Source organism: Emys orbicularis, chromosome 3 (assembly GCF_028017835.1).
Source record: "Emys orbicularis isolate rEmyOrb1 chromosome 3, rEmyOrb1.hap1, whole genome shotgun sequence".
NCBI lineage: Eukaryota > Metazoa > Chordata > Testudines > Emydidae > Emys > Emys orbicularis.
The window spans coordinates 145,616,458-145,633,837 of NC_088685.1; the positions used below are offsets into that span (position 1 = coordinate 145,616,458).

At 45.1% G+C, this 17,380-nt stretch overlaps 1 protein-coding gene across 1 annotated transcript in view; it reads right to left on the reverse strand.

Moving 5' to 3' along the window:
• Positions 1 to 11,511, reverse strand: part of MEMO1 (mediator of cell motility 1) — a 55,938-nt gene extending 44,427 nt beyond the window's left edge. Inside the window, exon 1 of the mRNA XM_065400842.1 lies at positions 11,372 to 11,511. Coding sequence (XP_065256914.1) covers positions 11,372 to 11,432 — 61 coding nt within the window. The 5' untranslated portion in view covers positions 11,433 to 11,511. The remainder of the gene's footprint in view (positions 1 to 11,371) is intronic.
• Positions 11,512 to 17,380: the final 5,869 nt, after the last annotated feature.

Consider the following 17,380-nt stretch of genomic DNA (forward strand, 5'->3'; position numbering starts at 1 on the left):
GCTCAATGTCTTGAAAGTTCATAAAAAGTTGAATTTTATTTTTAGGTTTTGCAATATATGAACCACAGACTGTAGTTAAAATAAAGCTTTAAATTAAAGTTTGTATGTGGAAGGCTCCTGCTAGTGGTCACCATTTGGTAAAATGTTGCACAGCACCAGTGGTACCCACAACCCTACTACTCCATATGAAGCTCTTCTCCACATTACCCATTGGACCAGACACTAACTGCTCCAGGGTGCAGCTCTCCATAGGCTCTTGCACGTGTGCACAGACAGACAAACAGGAAAGAGGTTCTCAAATGGTCTATAAAGGTCCTTGCTTCTGGAAGACACCTCACACAGCCTTTGCTAGCACCAGAGAATCAGCCTAATAATCCCTACATCCTGACAGTCATTGACACCAATATTGGGCTTTCTTGAATTCTATTGTGACACAATAACCATATCACTACCATACCTTGCTTTATTGTGCTCTTCACCTACCTTGTCTTTCTACCCTCCTTCCCCACTTTGACTCATTACCACATCAGTGCTTAAGTACTATGGAAAAGGTGCTTTAGACTACCCTCTACTCTTCCAGTTCGTTCCTTACACTCCTTGCCTCTCCATTTACAGTCCACCTTCCACCCCACCCCCCAAAAACACCCTGTCACATTAAGTAAATGCTAAAAAAGAATGAATTACCACCATAAAAGGTGCTCAATAAAAAACATAGGAATCTTAGTAGTATAGCCATGCGTATCCCTTTCATTTACCCTCCCCTATGATATATCACTACTTGCCTCTTAAGACTGTCAACTCTTCAGGGCAGAGACTGTATCTATTACTATCAGTCTAGCAAACTGTAGGCATTATATAACATGTTAAATAAAGTATTTATTAAACTAGAAGGGTAGGACACAAAAGCCATTTCAATGCTCCTCTGAACTCTATAGCAGCTATAATTTCAATATAACCCATATCTCTAACTTCCTAAAAAGCTCTCCTCAGAACATTTTCTAAGCTAAACAATATCAGGCAGCTTAAAAAAAAACAACCTTCCAAACTTTTCAAATAAACAGACCTCACTGAGGAACATACTTTTCATTCAGCTGGGGAAGGGGGATTGAAAATAAAAAATGAAGTTAAGCAACTATAACGAAGAGCTTCTCCGCTGGCATCTGCCAAGATTTTAGCAGCCTATTTAAGCACCTATTCCCTTTCCGACACACAGTGTTCCAACTAAGTTGGAGAGACTCGGAGGCTGCAGCTGGTCAAGTTTGCAGAAGACAGATTGAGTCTTATTGAAATATAAACATCAGAAGTGTATAAAGAATGAAAACTAAGCAAGCACCAAAAACACTGCAACCCTTAACCACAGGATTACCCCATACTCAGGGAATCCTAGCGACTCCAGTGGGACTATTCACCGCTATTATAAATAAAAGCTGCAAGAACAGGCACCAAGTTTACCTCTCTGATTATGTCTTCACTGGAGAGTTAGACTGGATCCATGACCCCAGTTAGCCAAGCCTGCCTACAAGCATCCACACTGCAGAGCCACAATCAGGGTGGATAAAAATCAATGTGGTGTTGTTTTTTTAATAAAAAAAAATCCGATTTTTTTTTATTTAAGTTGGATATTTTTTTATAAAATGCTTTTTGAGGACAAAACCTATCTAAAGATAGTTTTAATTAAGATACATTATAGCTCAAAGAGATCTCATCATGGAATAGGGATTATATATTCTAATTCTATAGTATGAGACAATATATACATGTAATGTCTAAGAAAAGTTTTGTAAATGAGTTCCAATAGTTCATGGATTAGGGACCCAATTTTATGGGGTTCCAGGGGCTTCTGTATAGATTATTTAGGTTAATCTTTCTATCTACCCAATGGGACTCAGTGCTCAGTCTAGAAGATACTATCAGAGATGCTTAGTTTTGCAGTTCTCAAACTGTGGATTTGTTTCTCCAGAGCTAACATGCTTGTTAAGAGCAAAAATGTTTTTAAGTAAATAAATAAAATATAGAGGTGAGAAATAATAGACCTCAAGCCTATTGTCCCTCTGCAAATTTGTGTACACAGAGTCAATCCCTTACCTCTCTCTAAAAGTGCAAAGTTTCAAAAAGTTCAATGAATAGAAGATTGTTGGGGGCGGAATAGATCTGGACAAGGAGAAGAAGTCTGGAGATAAATTTGAGAATCGAAGGACATATGCCTGTTTTGTTAAAATATATGTTTGCTGTTAAAGAAAAAAATCCAGAATACGTAACGTTGTTGTTTTTATTAAATAAAACAATTTAAATGTCTGTCTGGTGATGTTCTCCTCCTAATACAGCATGGCAAGAAAATCCTCCAAATATTAATGATTAACCTGTTGAATTGGAGATAGTTCACCTCCCAATGACTTCATAAATATCTGCTTCAATTACCTTTGGTAAATGAAATAACCAAACAATCACTCATTTTCTGATATAGCTGTAAAACTAATCTGAAAAGTTTTCAAAATAAATCACTGTTTAAAAATGTATAGTGTGTATCTTCTAAAAATGAAACCTACATCTATCTCTGAGTTGTGAAGAATATGTACTAAGGTTATAACAACCAACAAGAATGCACTTTTATGTATTAAACCATGATTAAATTGAGTCTTCCTGACTAGTGATTTAAATCAATTTGACTTAAATCAAATCCACCCTGGCCTCACTTACATCAGACTCATGTAGACAACTCCACAGTGGAGCTACAGCAACCAGGAGAAGGTGCTTTGATTTCTAAGGGAATATCCCAGGATTCTTAGCACCTCACTAAACTGAGTCACTTTAGGACCTGTTTTATGGTGCATTGTGGGCCAACTTGTCTGTTTTTTGAGCTCCTGTGCAGAAGCATTCTTAGCCTGCCAACACATCAAACTAAAAGCACTTCTGGCTGTGCATGCTCTGTCCCTTCCAATACTGGAAAGGCATGGTTGCAACACAGCACAATGTTATTTCTGTTTTTGGCTGCTCTGTTAATGCAGCAGGATGCAGATAGAGTGTATGAGACATAGCACAGGGCATTATGGCAGCAATCTGCAACCCTAAGAAGGCAACAAGAAATCTCAGCCAGAAGATCATATATGCTGGGTGCATGGCACAGGCCACAGATAATGCTGGTTGTGATTGTTGTGGATTCCTTTTAGGTTGACCAGTGGTCTGGTGCAGGACCACAAGCACAGAGTGGCAAGACTACATAATTGTGTGTTCCTGGGATGAACAGCAGTGGCTCTAGAACTTTTGTTCAAGAAAGGCCACCTTCACAGAGCCATGTAAAGAGCTCGCCTGACCTTCAAATGAGGGAGGCCATACTAGTCCAGAAGTGGGTTGATATGGCCTTCTGGAAGCTTACTAGCCCAGACTGCTACAGGTCTGTGGCTAATAGGGTGACCAGATATCCCAATATTTAACCCTTTGTCCCGCATCCCAATCAATGTACAATCGCGACATCATTTGTCCCAATATTCAGGTAAGGAGGTGAGCGGGAGGGAGGCGCTGACTCCATGGGTGCGCCGGAGCTGGAGCACCCATGGGGAAAAATTGCAGCCAAGCTCCCCCCTCCTCACCTCCTGCTCCCCTCCTCCTCCCAGCTTGCCGCATTCCCGCTTCTCCCCCCACTCCCAGCGCTTTCCGCTGCCTAACAGCGGTTTGTTGGCGCTTAGTGCCTCCTTCCGGGAGGGAGGGAGGAGGAGCAGAGACACGGTGCGTTCAGGGGAGGAGGTGGAGAAGAGGCAGGGCAGGGGCAGGGACTTGGGGGAGGGGGGTGGAATGGGGGCAGAGCGAGGGCAGGAAGAGGCAGGGGGGCTGAGCACCCACCCGGCAGAGGGGAAGTTGGCACCGTGGGGGGGGGGGGGTGACGAAGCGAACGAGCGGAGGGTGAGGAGGCAAGCAGCAGGTGAGGGACTGAGGAGGGACGCAGCAAGCCAGCAGTGGGTCGGGGGATGAGGAAGGGTATGGTGAGGGGGTGGGACCAGGGGCGGAGCCTGGGAGGAGCAGGGATGGACTGTGGGTGGGGCTGACAGCACCCTAATGTGTCCCGATATGTTAGTGTTGTGATCTGGTCACCCTAGTGGCTAACCGGTTTTGCCTTGGCAAGTCAACTGTTGGGGCAGAGACGGTGGATGTGTCTGAGGCCATGTGAAGGGTGACTATCTCTAGCAGTGCCACATTCTTGTCAGGCAGGGGTATGGCAAGTGGTCCCACCCTCCCTGACATCTCCCTTTTTCTCTACAGCTCCATCCTGTGGAGCCTTCACACCAGGCTCTGATGGTAGGCAGCTAAGTTCTGCACCTTGAGGTGCTAAATAGCTGCATCCCTTCCTGCCTGAGTCCCCCACGCCAAAGGGTAAATGAAAGAACTGAACCAAAAATAAAGTTTCTGATCTTCACAGTCACCAATCTCTCCTTTGCAGACTCGGTCAGGTCACAGGCAACATGAGCTCCTGGGCTGTTATTTACCCAGAGCAGAGGTCTGTTCCCTTCCACTGCTTGCCCCATTCTGAGCTGCTCTGCTTCCCCTTTTAAGCTCCACCTCCAGCTGGTGCAGAGTCTGTGGGTGCTACCGGTAGGATGACCAGATAGCAAGTGTGAAAAATCGGGACAGGGGATGGGGGGGGTAAATAGGTACCTATATAAGAAAAAGCTCCCAAAATCAGGACTGTCCCTATAAAATCGGGACATCTGGTCACCCTATCTACCGGGTTCCAGAACTGCTCCTTAACCTCTTGTTCTCCAATGTGGTGTTTGCATACCCAGTATAGGCCATTATTGCTGTGGTTTACCCACCCACAGTGGATAATGCTAATGTTCTTGAACTAATAGCTCCTGAAACGTGAGCTATTACTGGCACATGTACACAGTTGCCCACTACAAGGAGTACATGAAGACATCAACCAGAAAGTATATTACTTGCGCATTATGCAGATCTTGATCAATCACACAGGCCTGTTCATGAACACCAACGTGGGCTACACCAGCAAGATGTAGAACACCGCGGAATTCATGAGATCTGGCATACCTGTTTGGCCTAAAAGGGACCTTATTCCACCCAAATAACATGGTTAACAGTGGGCACAGAAACCCCCTTGATATTTCAGAGGACCTGTCTACCCTCTGCTGCCCTGGCTCATGAAGTCATATGCTGATGTCAGAGTACTGGGCAGAAGAAGGTTTAACTGAGCAGTGGTAGGATGGAGTCAGAACATGCATTTCGCCAACTGAAGGCAAGATGGTATAAACTATAAATCTGTTTGAATGCCAGCATGCCCAATGACATTCATATTATTGGTGTGCTGTGCACTACATAACATTTGTGAGGACAAGAGAGCTCTTACTGGGAATGGGCTCAAGAGACTGCTGTTTTGAAGGCCCAGTAAAGGCAACCAGAAAGCATACCTCTGATGACTAGGGATGGGTCCAGGAGAAGTAAGGGATGCTTTGCGTGCAACATCCTTGCACTGCTGGGGGGGGATGCACGGGAAATGTGATGCCATGTAGTGTTTAGTACACATACCAATTTATCAATTTGTTACTGCTTTTATGTAATTTTGAGCAACCTATTAAACCTTTGGATAGAGGTTCCAGTCTCCTCCTTGTTTCCCCAAGCATTCACACACCAATAGTGAAAAAATACTTTATTATACAGTACTACAAATATACTTTAAGAACCATACAGGCAGCCCAGCTGGCAACAAGTGGGTAAATTGCCACAATCAATGCCATCTCACTGAAATGGAACTGCACATCAGTGCACCTGGTCTCCTTGTGCCACAAGGCATGAGGGTTGCGTGAACAGAAGTTTCCCATACACACTTCCATTCCAGGAGTACATGGAATGGCTAATAACCAACACCAACCCCAAGTTGTTCATCAGCTGCAGGACGTGGTAGCACAGAAGAGTGTCCACTGACACTGTGGAGCGACTGGCTCCCCCGATGGCAGCAAGCTGAAAAACAGCTCCTTCTGCTGCTGTCAGTCCTGCTCCCTCATCCTTTCATCATGCTCAAGATAGTCCATGACCAGTTTACCTCCTCCTTCCTGTTCCGCCCTAGCTGTTCCTTCTGGAACTCAAAGTGCACATCTAAATTGCATCCAAAGTCATTAGCCATTTCTTGTACCAGGTCCTCCTTTTTCCTTTTCCCCTGGAGTCCTTTCCCCAAGAAGCCTGGGCCCAGCAGAGGTGAAAGATCCTAACAAGACAATGAAAGAGTATTATATTTTTGACCATGGAAAGAAAGAAAAAGTATCTGTTTTACATTCTGTATAATAGAAAGGCCACAAGTAAATACTTCTCTTTACTTGGTATGACTTTATTTCAGCCATAACATATTTAAATGATTAGAAGCAGCTGTATCCCAGGTTACCAGTCCACAGATGTAATTTAAGTATTTTATATAATTTATTTATTTTTAAAATTGTGGGGGGCAAAAGGGGTAGTAAGGCCTACATGACCAGGGGCCTGTTACTAGTGATGGTCCTAACGTTATTTCACAATGCAACAGTGTTGGGGGATGTTGATCTACTGGGGATCCCAGACTGGAAGAGGATCAGCTTTATATATGCCAAGGTGTTATTTAACTGCCTGGTACCTGATCAGCATATCAATGACTGGACAAGGCTAGTAAGCTACAGGGATAGGTATAGCAAGTTTGCCCTGCCAAGGAACTTCACTGACAAAATTCTCAAGCATTATCAGCTAGGTGTGTGTGTGCGGGGGGGGGATTCAGCAAACAAACAAGATACTGAACTAGGAGGATGCACCGCCTTGCTACAAATAGATCTGCCTTTTTATTTTCATTCCTCCACCCCACCCCAATCCATCTCCCCTGGCCTGGACAACATGTCACAAACCAAGGAGGCCAAATACCTCCGTCACCAAGGGACGTTTCCACTTAATATAGCCAGTGAGGCAATGCTTTAGTGCTAATCCTAGTATAACAGTTATAAACAGAGCGCAGAGTACCCATATTATATATGCATTCATTCCTGTTAAACCTGTAATCCCAATGTTGAATAAGTGTGTTATGAGCAACCAGTTAAATCCTAGTTAGAATAAATCACTAGTTGCATGTTTAAATTCCATCCCATTCCCATCCCGGAATCCATCCTGGATCACACATGGATGGAGTAGGAAGAGGGAAAAGGGAAAAAGCATAGCTTCCACCCTCAACTGAAGCTAATGCCACCTCATAGCATGCAATATCCTCTGTAATAATATTTGCACTGGTCAAAAGTCAGCAAAACCTACTCCACACTTACACCCCCCCCCCATAATGATAATAAAGGTGATAGCTGTCTCTTACCTGACTGTGGCTCCACCGCTGACTCTGCTTCCTCGACATTCCATTCCTTGGGTACATCCTTGAACAGGTCCATGGAACCCAGCATAAGGACATCCTCCAGTCACTCTGGCCATGCGATCTGCTCCAGCTCTTCTGCCACGAGGTTCTCCTCTGCCCCCAGTCTAAATATCAGACCATTCCACTTCAAAAAGCCCATCAAGCCTGGCACTGGGCTCTGTACTCACGACAGCATCGAACATCTGGTCAAACGCCTCATAGTAGGGGCAGGTAAATGAGGAATTGCAGGACATTCAATTGGTGTCCTTTGCCTTGCAGTAGGTGTTGTTGAGGTTTTTAATTCTCCCCCTACACTGAATTGTCATCCACCTGATCCCTCTCCTCCCCCAGTCTTTGAAATATTCCTGCAGAGATGCTAATTTCAACTGCATCTCCCAAAACTGTGTTTTCCTTACTGAACTCACACCAGAGAGCAACTAGAACCTTGATGTGATCCTCTGGCCAGCTAGCAGCACCCTGAGACGGCATCTTCTCATGCTGTTCACATGAGCTGAACTTTGCAGAAATGGAGCATGCTGAATGAAGGGTTAAATGCCAACCAAGTGTACATAAACCAGAAGGTGACTTCTGGTGTAGAGAAGGTGAGTAGGAAGTGAGTAGGTAAGAGGACCAGAAAACATAGCCCCTGCAGAACTGTGGGAATGCACTGGAGGACTATCATAACCCAATCTTCAGTTGTATCCTCACTGCAAAGTAGGCAGGTTAGATCCCGCATTAAAGTGAAACCTGGACTTTCATCTATACCTCCTGCCAGACAAGCAAGCCCAGATTCAAAGAACATTCAAACCTGGATTAAAGGTTTGCATATGTGTGGACAATGGGGGGGTAGGCTAAAATCCAGTCAAGCTACCAAACAATGGCTCTTTCCCTTCAAATTTCTTTTATTTCTTAAAAAACTAACTAAAAGAAATAAAGTAACAGTAAGGCCCCATCCACACAACAAATTTTGACCATGGTTTTGTGACTAGTTAGAATATGGTCCAGTTTCTACCTTCACGTGTGTCTGTGTCTCCACATCTAGTACTCTTATTTTTTTTCCCTTGAGAAGAGTCTCTGGCCAGCTATCCCATACTGTCTTCGCAGTCAGTACCCAGAATGCATGCATACAAAAGCATGTAGGGCAATGCACTCTTAAAATGTCCTACTGCAGAGAACTGGGTGAAGCACAACTGAACAAAACTAGTTACGCGGGCTTGTTGAGGCGTATCATCTGCCCAAAAAGTGTGTGCTGAACCAGTACAGAAAGACAGTCATGTGTCAACCTAGGCCTCTCTTAGCTGACTGGGTAACTAAACTCTGTGTTGTGTGCAGACAATAACCATGTTTAGCTGCAGCATGGCCAGATTTAAGTATAAGAGTGGGGGGGGGGGGGGGGATTTTAAATCACTTTCCTAATTAGGATAATAAACTGATATGTAATGTGAGAAGATTATTTAGTAACCTAATTAAATAAACGCAATCTGGGCAAGTTAATGTTACCATGAAAGACAATTTTTGAATGTCCTCACTTGTGTTGAAATATGTAACCTCATATTCAAATAAATTTATTATTTGAGGTGTCTATACAGAATAGTTGGTAAAGCATTAGAATTTTATTTTCTAAATTTAATTGAAAATTGATCTACTGTTTTTGCCTGGAGTGGATCACATCTACAAATTTTCCAACTGAAAGATTGCTACTACACTGAAGTAGGTGTACGATTCCAGGAAATAAAACTCAAGTTACAAAATATCCCTACTAAAGTCAAGCTACTCATTTCACCTTCCTGTCTCTCCCTCTTCTTGTGTTTTCCTGTCTTTGTCTCTTTCCTCCTCCTGGATTATTCCCTAGACCTCAACATTCCAAAAAGCATGTGACAAAACTTGTTCTTAAGTTTGGATGTGTCACCAGGCCATCAGTACAACTTCCTTTGTCCAGCTCAACGTTCACCACCTTCCTTCACGATCAGTCTCTTGCCACCACATATAGCACTTTCCTGAAGTGCCAGCAGACACAGCTTGAAACTGATCAGATCACTATCTATCACTTTACTGCTATCACTGAAAGGGAGAAGCCATGTGCAATAGCCAATGACAGACTCCTTCACTGCTGCTTGGACTACATGAAAAGACATTGCTAGTGTCTCTCTAACCCCATCAACTCTATAGAGTGCACCCAGCACCTGCATCTTCTACTTCTCCAAAGGGCCAGCAGAAAGAATAGGAAAAACACACAGGGATCAGATCAGTTTTACTTTACTTTTATTCCACAATGCCATCAGAAATGGGCTAGGTGAAAAAGCAACAGCAGTACAAATGCTGTGTCGTCCCCCCCCCTGTAAGATTTTTTTTTTTTAAATGCAGGAAAAATTGCTATGATAGCTGCTTGTGCCACAATATCCTTGATTCTAGCCAATATATGACACCTATATAATTAAATTGACTATGGAGGTTGAGGGACAGAAATAATAGTACTGTTTATACAATATTAAATGCTATAAAAACATTTTAGTTTTGGATTATTGCATCAACATAAAAATAAAAGCTAGTCTATAGTATCTGATAGTGAGTTCTCACATTATCAATCTCAATAGTGATTTTCAGTAAGATGATGGGATGGAAAAAGAGAAACAGCAATGGAATTGGAAGCCAAAAGTTATTTTTTTAAAAACTGGTTTTGGTCCACTTACATTAAGAGAGTTTTCATCTCAGCTTTGAGAATTAAGCAGTTGACATAATGGGTGTAAAATTACTTAACTTTATGAGGCAAGACCACATGCATATACCCATTCATTTATGCACTCCACTTCGCAAGGAGTTTCATATGCAAGAGACACAAAGGCATAATCAACCTACGTAAGCCAGTTTTATTATACATTACGATAACATGTCTGATTATATATGCCATTACAAAGTAAAATCCCAGTTAGTGTTTTGCAGGCCAAAAAACACTAATGCTTGGCTCTTTGAAATGAATTACTCCACAGACTATTTTAAGATAATACAATGCAATCACCACACTGTATAAAGGGAGGTGGAAGAGAGAGAAAGACTCCATTAAATCATCAGTCCATCTAAACAAGTACAGGATTGGTCATCAATGTATTCTTCTATTCCTTCTATTCTACTTAGGTTCACATCAGACTGCATTCTGAGCATCTTAGGTATGTGTTTATTAGGGTTACACTTTACCTACATTTAAATGGGGGCTTTCATCATTACATGTTCTACCACATCTCAACATTAGAAAGTTATTTCAGGAACGTCCCTTATAAACTGATTATTCCATAATTGTCCACAACAGTTTCTCACACCTATAAGGTACCCAGCATCCTCCAACACCATCGGAGGTATTATACGATCTCAGACCACTGGTTTGATCCTGATATAGCGATTCCTACGTTTCTATCATCAATTTACATTTCCCTTTCCTAGTCATACCACACTCCGCTGCCCGTGTCGATGCTTTGGGTACGGCCGTGCCTGGGACACGGGCAGCTCGGGTCAGCCAGTTAGCGGCACAACGAGCCCTTCCAGTCCTCTTTTACTAGCCAGTTTGCTCTGCAGGCGCACTCGGGGATTTGCTGCACGGTTTTACCTGGGGCTGCACGTGCAGCCCGCGGGCTCCGGAGCGTGTGCGCGACAGGCAGGGGCGAGCCCGTTGCCTGGGAGGGAACTGCCTTTGCTAGCGCCATGTGCCCGCACAGCCCCCTCCGCGCCGCGGCTCCCAGTATCAGCACCGGAGGCGGGGCCTGCAGCTCCCACCCCGGGGAGGGAGGCAGGGGCCCTGCCGGCGGCGCAGGGATGAGCGGCCGCGGCGCCGACCTGCCCCTCCGGGGTGGAAAGCGCTGACTCAGCTTCCGGCTCCAGCCGGGCCCCCAGACCCAGCGGCGGTGACACCCTGCAGCGACCCCCCTCCCCCCGCGAAGGGCACCACTGGGGCGGGCCCCTAAACCTCCTGCCCTCCCCGGCCTCCCCCCGGTGGCCGGGGCTGCGCCCGGCCGGCCCCGCTACCTGAGGCTGTGTACCAGCTGCCGGCGTGGCTGGCCTCCCGGCAGAGCACTCGGTTGGACATCTTGGTGCCTGAGCCGCCTATGGTGTTCGGGGGGAGGGGGCAGGAGACGGGCCCGGCCGCGGCGGCAGCGCTAATCCCCCTCCTCCCCCGGCAGAGCCCGAGCCCCCGAGAGGGGGGGGGCGGCGCCGCGGACCCGGGCGGCTCGGGGAGAAGCGCTGCGAGAGGCAGGAAAAGGCGGCTCGGCCGCAGACACGAACCCGGGCGGGGGAGGGGAGCCGGCCTGGGACAAAGCCCGAGGCAACCACCGGCTACTCCGCGCTATCGGGTGAGGGGAGGCGAAGAGGAGGCCGCGGCAGCCGGGTTTGGCCCTCTTCGACTCCCGTGGAATGCGGATTGCACAGAAGCGGGCAAAGCGGCTCTCCATTGGGTGACGAAAGCAAAAGCCCGGCAGCGATTGGACGCCCTTGCTCTCCCTCTTTTCCCCCCGCCCCACAGGACCGATCACGGCCTGTGATTGGACAGCGCCGCTAGAGTGGAGCGGAACGATGGGGGCCGGGGGTGTAAAGACCCACAGGCAGAGAACCAGTGTGGATTGGTCAGCAGGGTTGCCGTGGCGATGGCTTTTTGCCTCGCTGATTGGCGAGTTAGTGTCTCTGTGGTGGCAGGGCAGAAGAGGGCAGGGTAGCGTGGGGAGGCTGGGCGGACCCCCAGGGAGCGAGGCTCCGGCGGGGACAGCGGTGCTGCCGGGCTAAGCCCGTGGGGGCCTGGTGCCGGCCGCCTGGCCTTCGCCGAGCCCTGCCTTAGCCAGGCGAGCCCCAGTGCGGGCCACGTTGGCAGCGCTCCCCCGGCCCGCCTTTCAGTCGGGGTGGCTGTTGTAGCCAGCAGCCCCGCGCACCACGCTTCAGCCCCGGGGGCCCAGCGGGCTGGGACCTGCAATGGCACTAGCTGAGGTCCAGTTAGGGGACCCTATATCAGTCCCCCTTATTCCGTGATACCTGTGTTGGCCCTGCACAGCGAATGGAAGTAAAGGGTAATAAAACTATTTTTGTCCTTTAAGGCAGCAAATTTCCCTGAATTTCTCTGGTATCCCACAAGGGGAAGTAAGAGGGTGTCATTGAGTAAAAAGATGCCAATTTTATATAGTCACTTTTCAGACTAGAGCCACACTTTGAGAAGTAGAAACTTTGGGCCATTTTCTGATCTCAGCCACACTAATGTAAATTACAGTTACTCCATCATCATAAGTGGATTTACTCCAGATTTACACCCAAGTAATTATCAAAAACTGGCAGTAGGCAACATGATTCTAAAATTCTTTGATCCTATTCACACTAGCAGTCCAAACCTAAATTCCAACAGATTTTAGCTACAACTAAGTTTAACCTATACTTGAGCACAGTTCTTAAACTCTCTTGCAAGTCTTATGTAGATAGGGTCTTATGTGTCATACTATGGAGGGAAACTAAATTTCTTTTGAGAATAAAGAAGGCTTTCCTGTGTGAGGTACCTCAGTCTCACCCTCTCCATAACCACAAGTGATTCAGACTCCAGCATCTCTCCTCTCTCTTCACCACATCCAATCCATCAAAAATAGGCAAGAAGGTTTATGAACAAGGTTTCCATACCAAGTTACATCATCACGTATAACTAAAGACAGGAAACACAGAGTTCACTATTCCCCTAATGGCACCATAACTGTGTGGTCTTTGTTACAGATGTATCCAACTTTATTTACTAATTAAGCACTAACTGTACTTTTGGCACTTTACAACAAAGACATATTCCTGGCCTCAACAATCTTAGACTCCACCAACCCGTAGTGAGATGCTATGAGTTGGAATTCACAAATAATTTTGCTGTGGCCATTTGTGAGCGCCTTACAAAAGAAGTATGTTTTGAGAAAGGATTTAACTGAAATGGGAGTTTTATAATGCATAAAAAGAGGACAGGACAGCTGTTCCAAAAACAACAATCACTAGGCCCCGCTCCTATAAAGCAAGCATATTTAAGGAAAGATGAACTTGTTTTGTCTGATTTTCAGCCCTCTTAAAAGACAGATCAAATACTTGATTCAAACTTTGTGGAGTTGGCATTTCATACAGGAAGAACTGTGAAGAGAAGTTGGGATTTTGGTGGTGGTGGGAAGAAAGAGGATCATTCCTCCCCCCCCCCCCCCCCCCCCCGCCCCGTTACACACACATTCATAGGGCAACCACTTGCGCTAGCTTTTGGCATAGGCTTTCCTTTAGCTACAAAAACATGGTTTTCAGACTGAATCTATCTTGAAAATAAAATGGGTTTAAATTACACGGATCAAGCTGACAAAAATGTAACTAGCTTGCAAATCCAGCTAGATAATTGCAGAAGTTCACAAAAATAATTTAATGCAGGTTATATATCCTTATATTACTGTCTACATTAAATGCACATAAAAGTTTCAAAGAGGTAAATGAATGTTACGTTACAAGCCCTCAAAACCTCCATTTCTTGGTCATAACTAGCAGTCTCAAGACCACTGATTGCCACAAATTTCTCTCTCAGTTCTGTATTCCTGTTGAATAATTTGGCTCTAATTCTGATCTAGGGGACATCTGAACATGCATTCTGTGATCTCCTTATAACTCTTCATGTATTGCCAGCGTTTTCTTGAAGTCCAGTAGTAGTAACCAGGGCCGGCTCCAGCTTTTTTGCCGCCCTGCTAGTAGCATCCAAGTCTTGCTGTTGCTTTGCCTTCTGCTATACTTAATTCCTACAATAGAGGATGTGGCATGCAGGTCAGACATCGGGGGGAAGCAATAGAGTGTAAACCATGGAAGAGTATTTGGAGTTACAGACAGTTCAATAGAGACAACAGTTCTCTATTTTGGATTCTTTCAACGTTCCTAAGATAAATGGTAGTAGTCTGTTAAGGCGTTCATAAGCCTCACTTCCTTAATGAGAGAGAATGTCAAGTAGTCCATCACAAATTTCTAATAAAATGGTCTTCTCATTGGGCAAGGGTACTTTATGTCTTTCTGAGATCTTCAACAAAGTGCAATTCTGACATTTTGCTTACAATTTAGCATCTTCTGCCAGATTTGTGGTTGATAAAATCTTCTCTTCATCAGTTAAGTAGCATTATCTGGACCAAGATGTCCACTGCAGTATAATAAATCACAAGGCACTTTCTCCTTGAGAATTACTATCATTAGATTTCCATCTCCTGGTTGTTGTACATCTCCCTATACAAGACTCCACTACTTCTCAATTTAAACTCCCTATGGCATAAGATTTCCTCAATTTATTTCAATAACCTGGTTCTCCCACTCCCAATGGGATCAGCCTCACACTTTCAGTATGCCCAGTCTGTTCTAACTTATGTAGGGTGACCAGACGTCCCGATTTTATCGGGACTGTCCCGATATTTACTTGTTTGTCCCGATATTTTGCCCTCTGGCGCACAGGCGGAGGGGGTTCGTGCCCCCCCGCCCCGACTCCGCCCCCTCACTGCCCCATTGGATCCCTCCCCAAATCCCCGCCCTGGCCCCGCCTCTTCCCCAAGCACGTCGCATTCCTCCTCCTCACCCCTCCCTCCCAGGCTTGCGCTAATCAGCTATATGGTGGCGCAAGCGCTGGAGAGAGGGGGGAGAAGCAGGACGCGGCAGCCCGCTCAGGGGAGATGGAGGCGGAGCGGAGGCGAGCTGGTGCGGGGGGGCGTGGCATGGCATGGAGCTACCGGTGGGTTCTCAGCCCCCAACAATTTTTCCTATGCTCCGGTGGCTCTTGTTTTGTTTGTTTGTTTGTTTCCTCCTCCGCCGCCGGCTCTTGGGGTTTTTTTTTTGCTCCGCTGGCACCCCTCCCGCCCCACGTCCCGATATTTCGCGTCTCTCATCTGGTCACCCGAAACTTATGTGGAGAGATATAATTACAAGGTTATTTAAAGGCTTTAATGACTTAATTCTACTATTTTGGATCATCATCCCTTCACTATCGTCCCTTGGGTCTTCGCCATGTTTTGTACTGCATTTCTAGAAGGGCAGCCACATTACTATACTGTTTTCATAGCAGTGGTTTAATTCAGACTGTGAAGTTAGCCAGTCTTGGTTCAAGTGGCCCCACCTTTGCACTAGTTATCTATAGAAAGGGGCTGTTACTGTATATGAAGCCAGTTCAAATTCTGACGACATGGGGAAATAATCCACCACTTTCCAAAATAAAGGCAAGTTTCAGGTTGAAGGAGCTATAGTTTGCTCAATGTCACTCAAATAGCCTCAAAATTTCTTTCTTGTCATTTCCGGTTTTAAGTCAGCACAGCTTCCAACACTAAACTTCTGCCACATCAACATCTTGGCTTCCATGGTGTGCAACAGGGGCCACTGGAGTATATGTACAGTAAGCTTCTGTCTTAACTCTCTTCATCCCCTTCCCCCACCTAATTCCTCATCTGATTGTGAGTGGACTGCTGCCATGGAGACACCAACAGACCTCCTCTCCCAAAATAGCTAATAAGAGGGATAATTGGGAGGAGCAGCACAGCTGTTGAAGTGGGGGAGGGAAAGGGAGCACAGTCACTGATGCAACAAGGAGAGGGGGAGCACAGCAACAATGGAAGAGAGATGAGGGACTGCAGCCACCAAGAGAAGGCACCCTGAGTTCATGGGGAGGAAGGATTTTTGAGTGAAGAGAAATGTTTTCTTGTATCCCAGTATGAATGTGTCATGACTGTTGCAACTATTTGTTGATATCATTTTAAAGATTCCTCTCTTCAAGGCTCCAAGCACATGTACAATCTAGGATTTTGTTTTTTATTTACATACAAAACCAAAAAGTTAAAACTCCTCAGAGAAAGTCTGGGACAATAAATAAGCTTTGCAACAACAAATTCAACAATGTGTTGGTAATTGTCGGTCAACAAATTCAAGCTCTGCAAGGGAATGGGAGGGGGGGGAATTAGTTCTAGAGTTGAGTGATCTTCTCTCAAAACACTGACACCAGCCCCCTTTTATTGAAGCTGAGGGGCCATTAACTCCAACGTCTCAAACTGATTTTGTTTGTCACAGAATCATAGGAGGTGGATCCTGAGTACCTCAGAAGATGTTGACCCCTTCCATGACCTCCACTTCTCTGTCTCTCACCATAGTTTTAAATGAATATTAGCTTATCACTACATACAGTGTATTGAGAGGTTTATTTTGTAATAAATATCTTGAAGAATCATCATGATGACTACTTCAATATATAATTACTCCCTATGCTGGCAGACTGCAGTTATAGCTGTATCCTAAAATCCCCAAACCACATTCCATAGATAGGTCAGTACTAGGAGTACCAACTTCTGCACTAATTAACCTCTCAACAGAACCAACTGTGGGGATAAAGTTTTACTCAATGGTGAGGAACAATTATCATGCTTCTATTCAAACAAGAAAAGTCAGGTCAAACAGCAATTCAAAACTGTCATAAGCTTCCAGACCATAACCAGTAAAGCAAAATTTAGGAGGTTGTTAGTAGTTCAAAAAAAGTTAGGGGGATCTAGAGATCGTAACGTCTCCCAAAAAGTTTTGAAATATCAAGTGCCATTTTCTACTATTTAAATTAAAAGATTTCCACACCTTTAAAAAAAACAAAAACAATATAGAAACCTTCCTAGAAGTCTTCAGGACTTCTTTGTAAGAATAGTTTACCAGTGTGGCACATTAAATAAGCCTGCATCAATGTCACAGAGATCCAAATGCCCTTGTATATTTCCAAACATGCAAAAACACCCTCGAAAAGCCAGAATCAATAGAGTAAAACAAAGCAGGTTATTTCCCTTCCTTAGAACATTGCACTCCTATACCCATCTCACCACTTGCTTTCCCAAGGACATTCAGTCCACACAGAATCATATAATCCCTGTTGTGGATTTAAAATGGTTTTGTCACATTTAGACACCAATTTTTTGAGGGGGGTGGGTATCAAGAAGGGTAAACTACACTTTCCCTTCTCTATTCTCTTTTGTTTCCTTTCTGAACTCAAGGGTTGCTTTC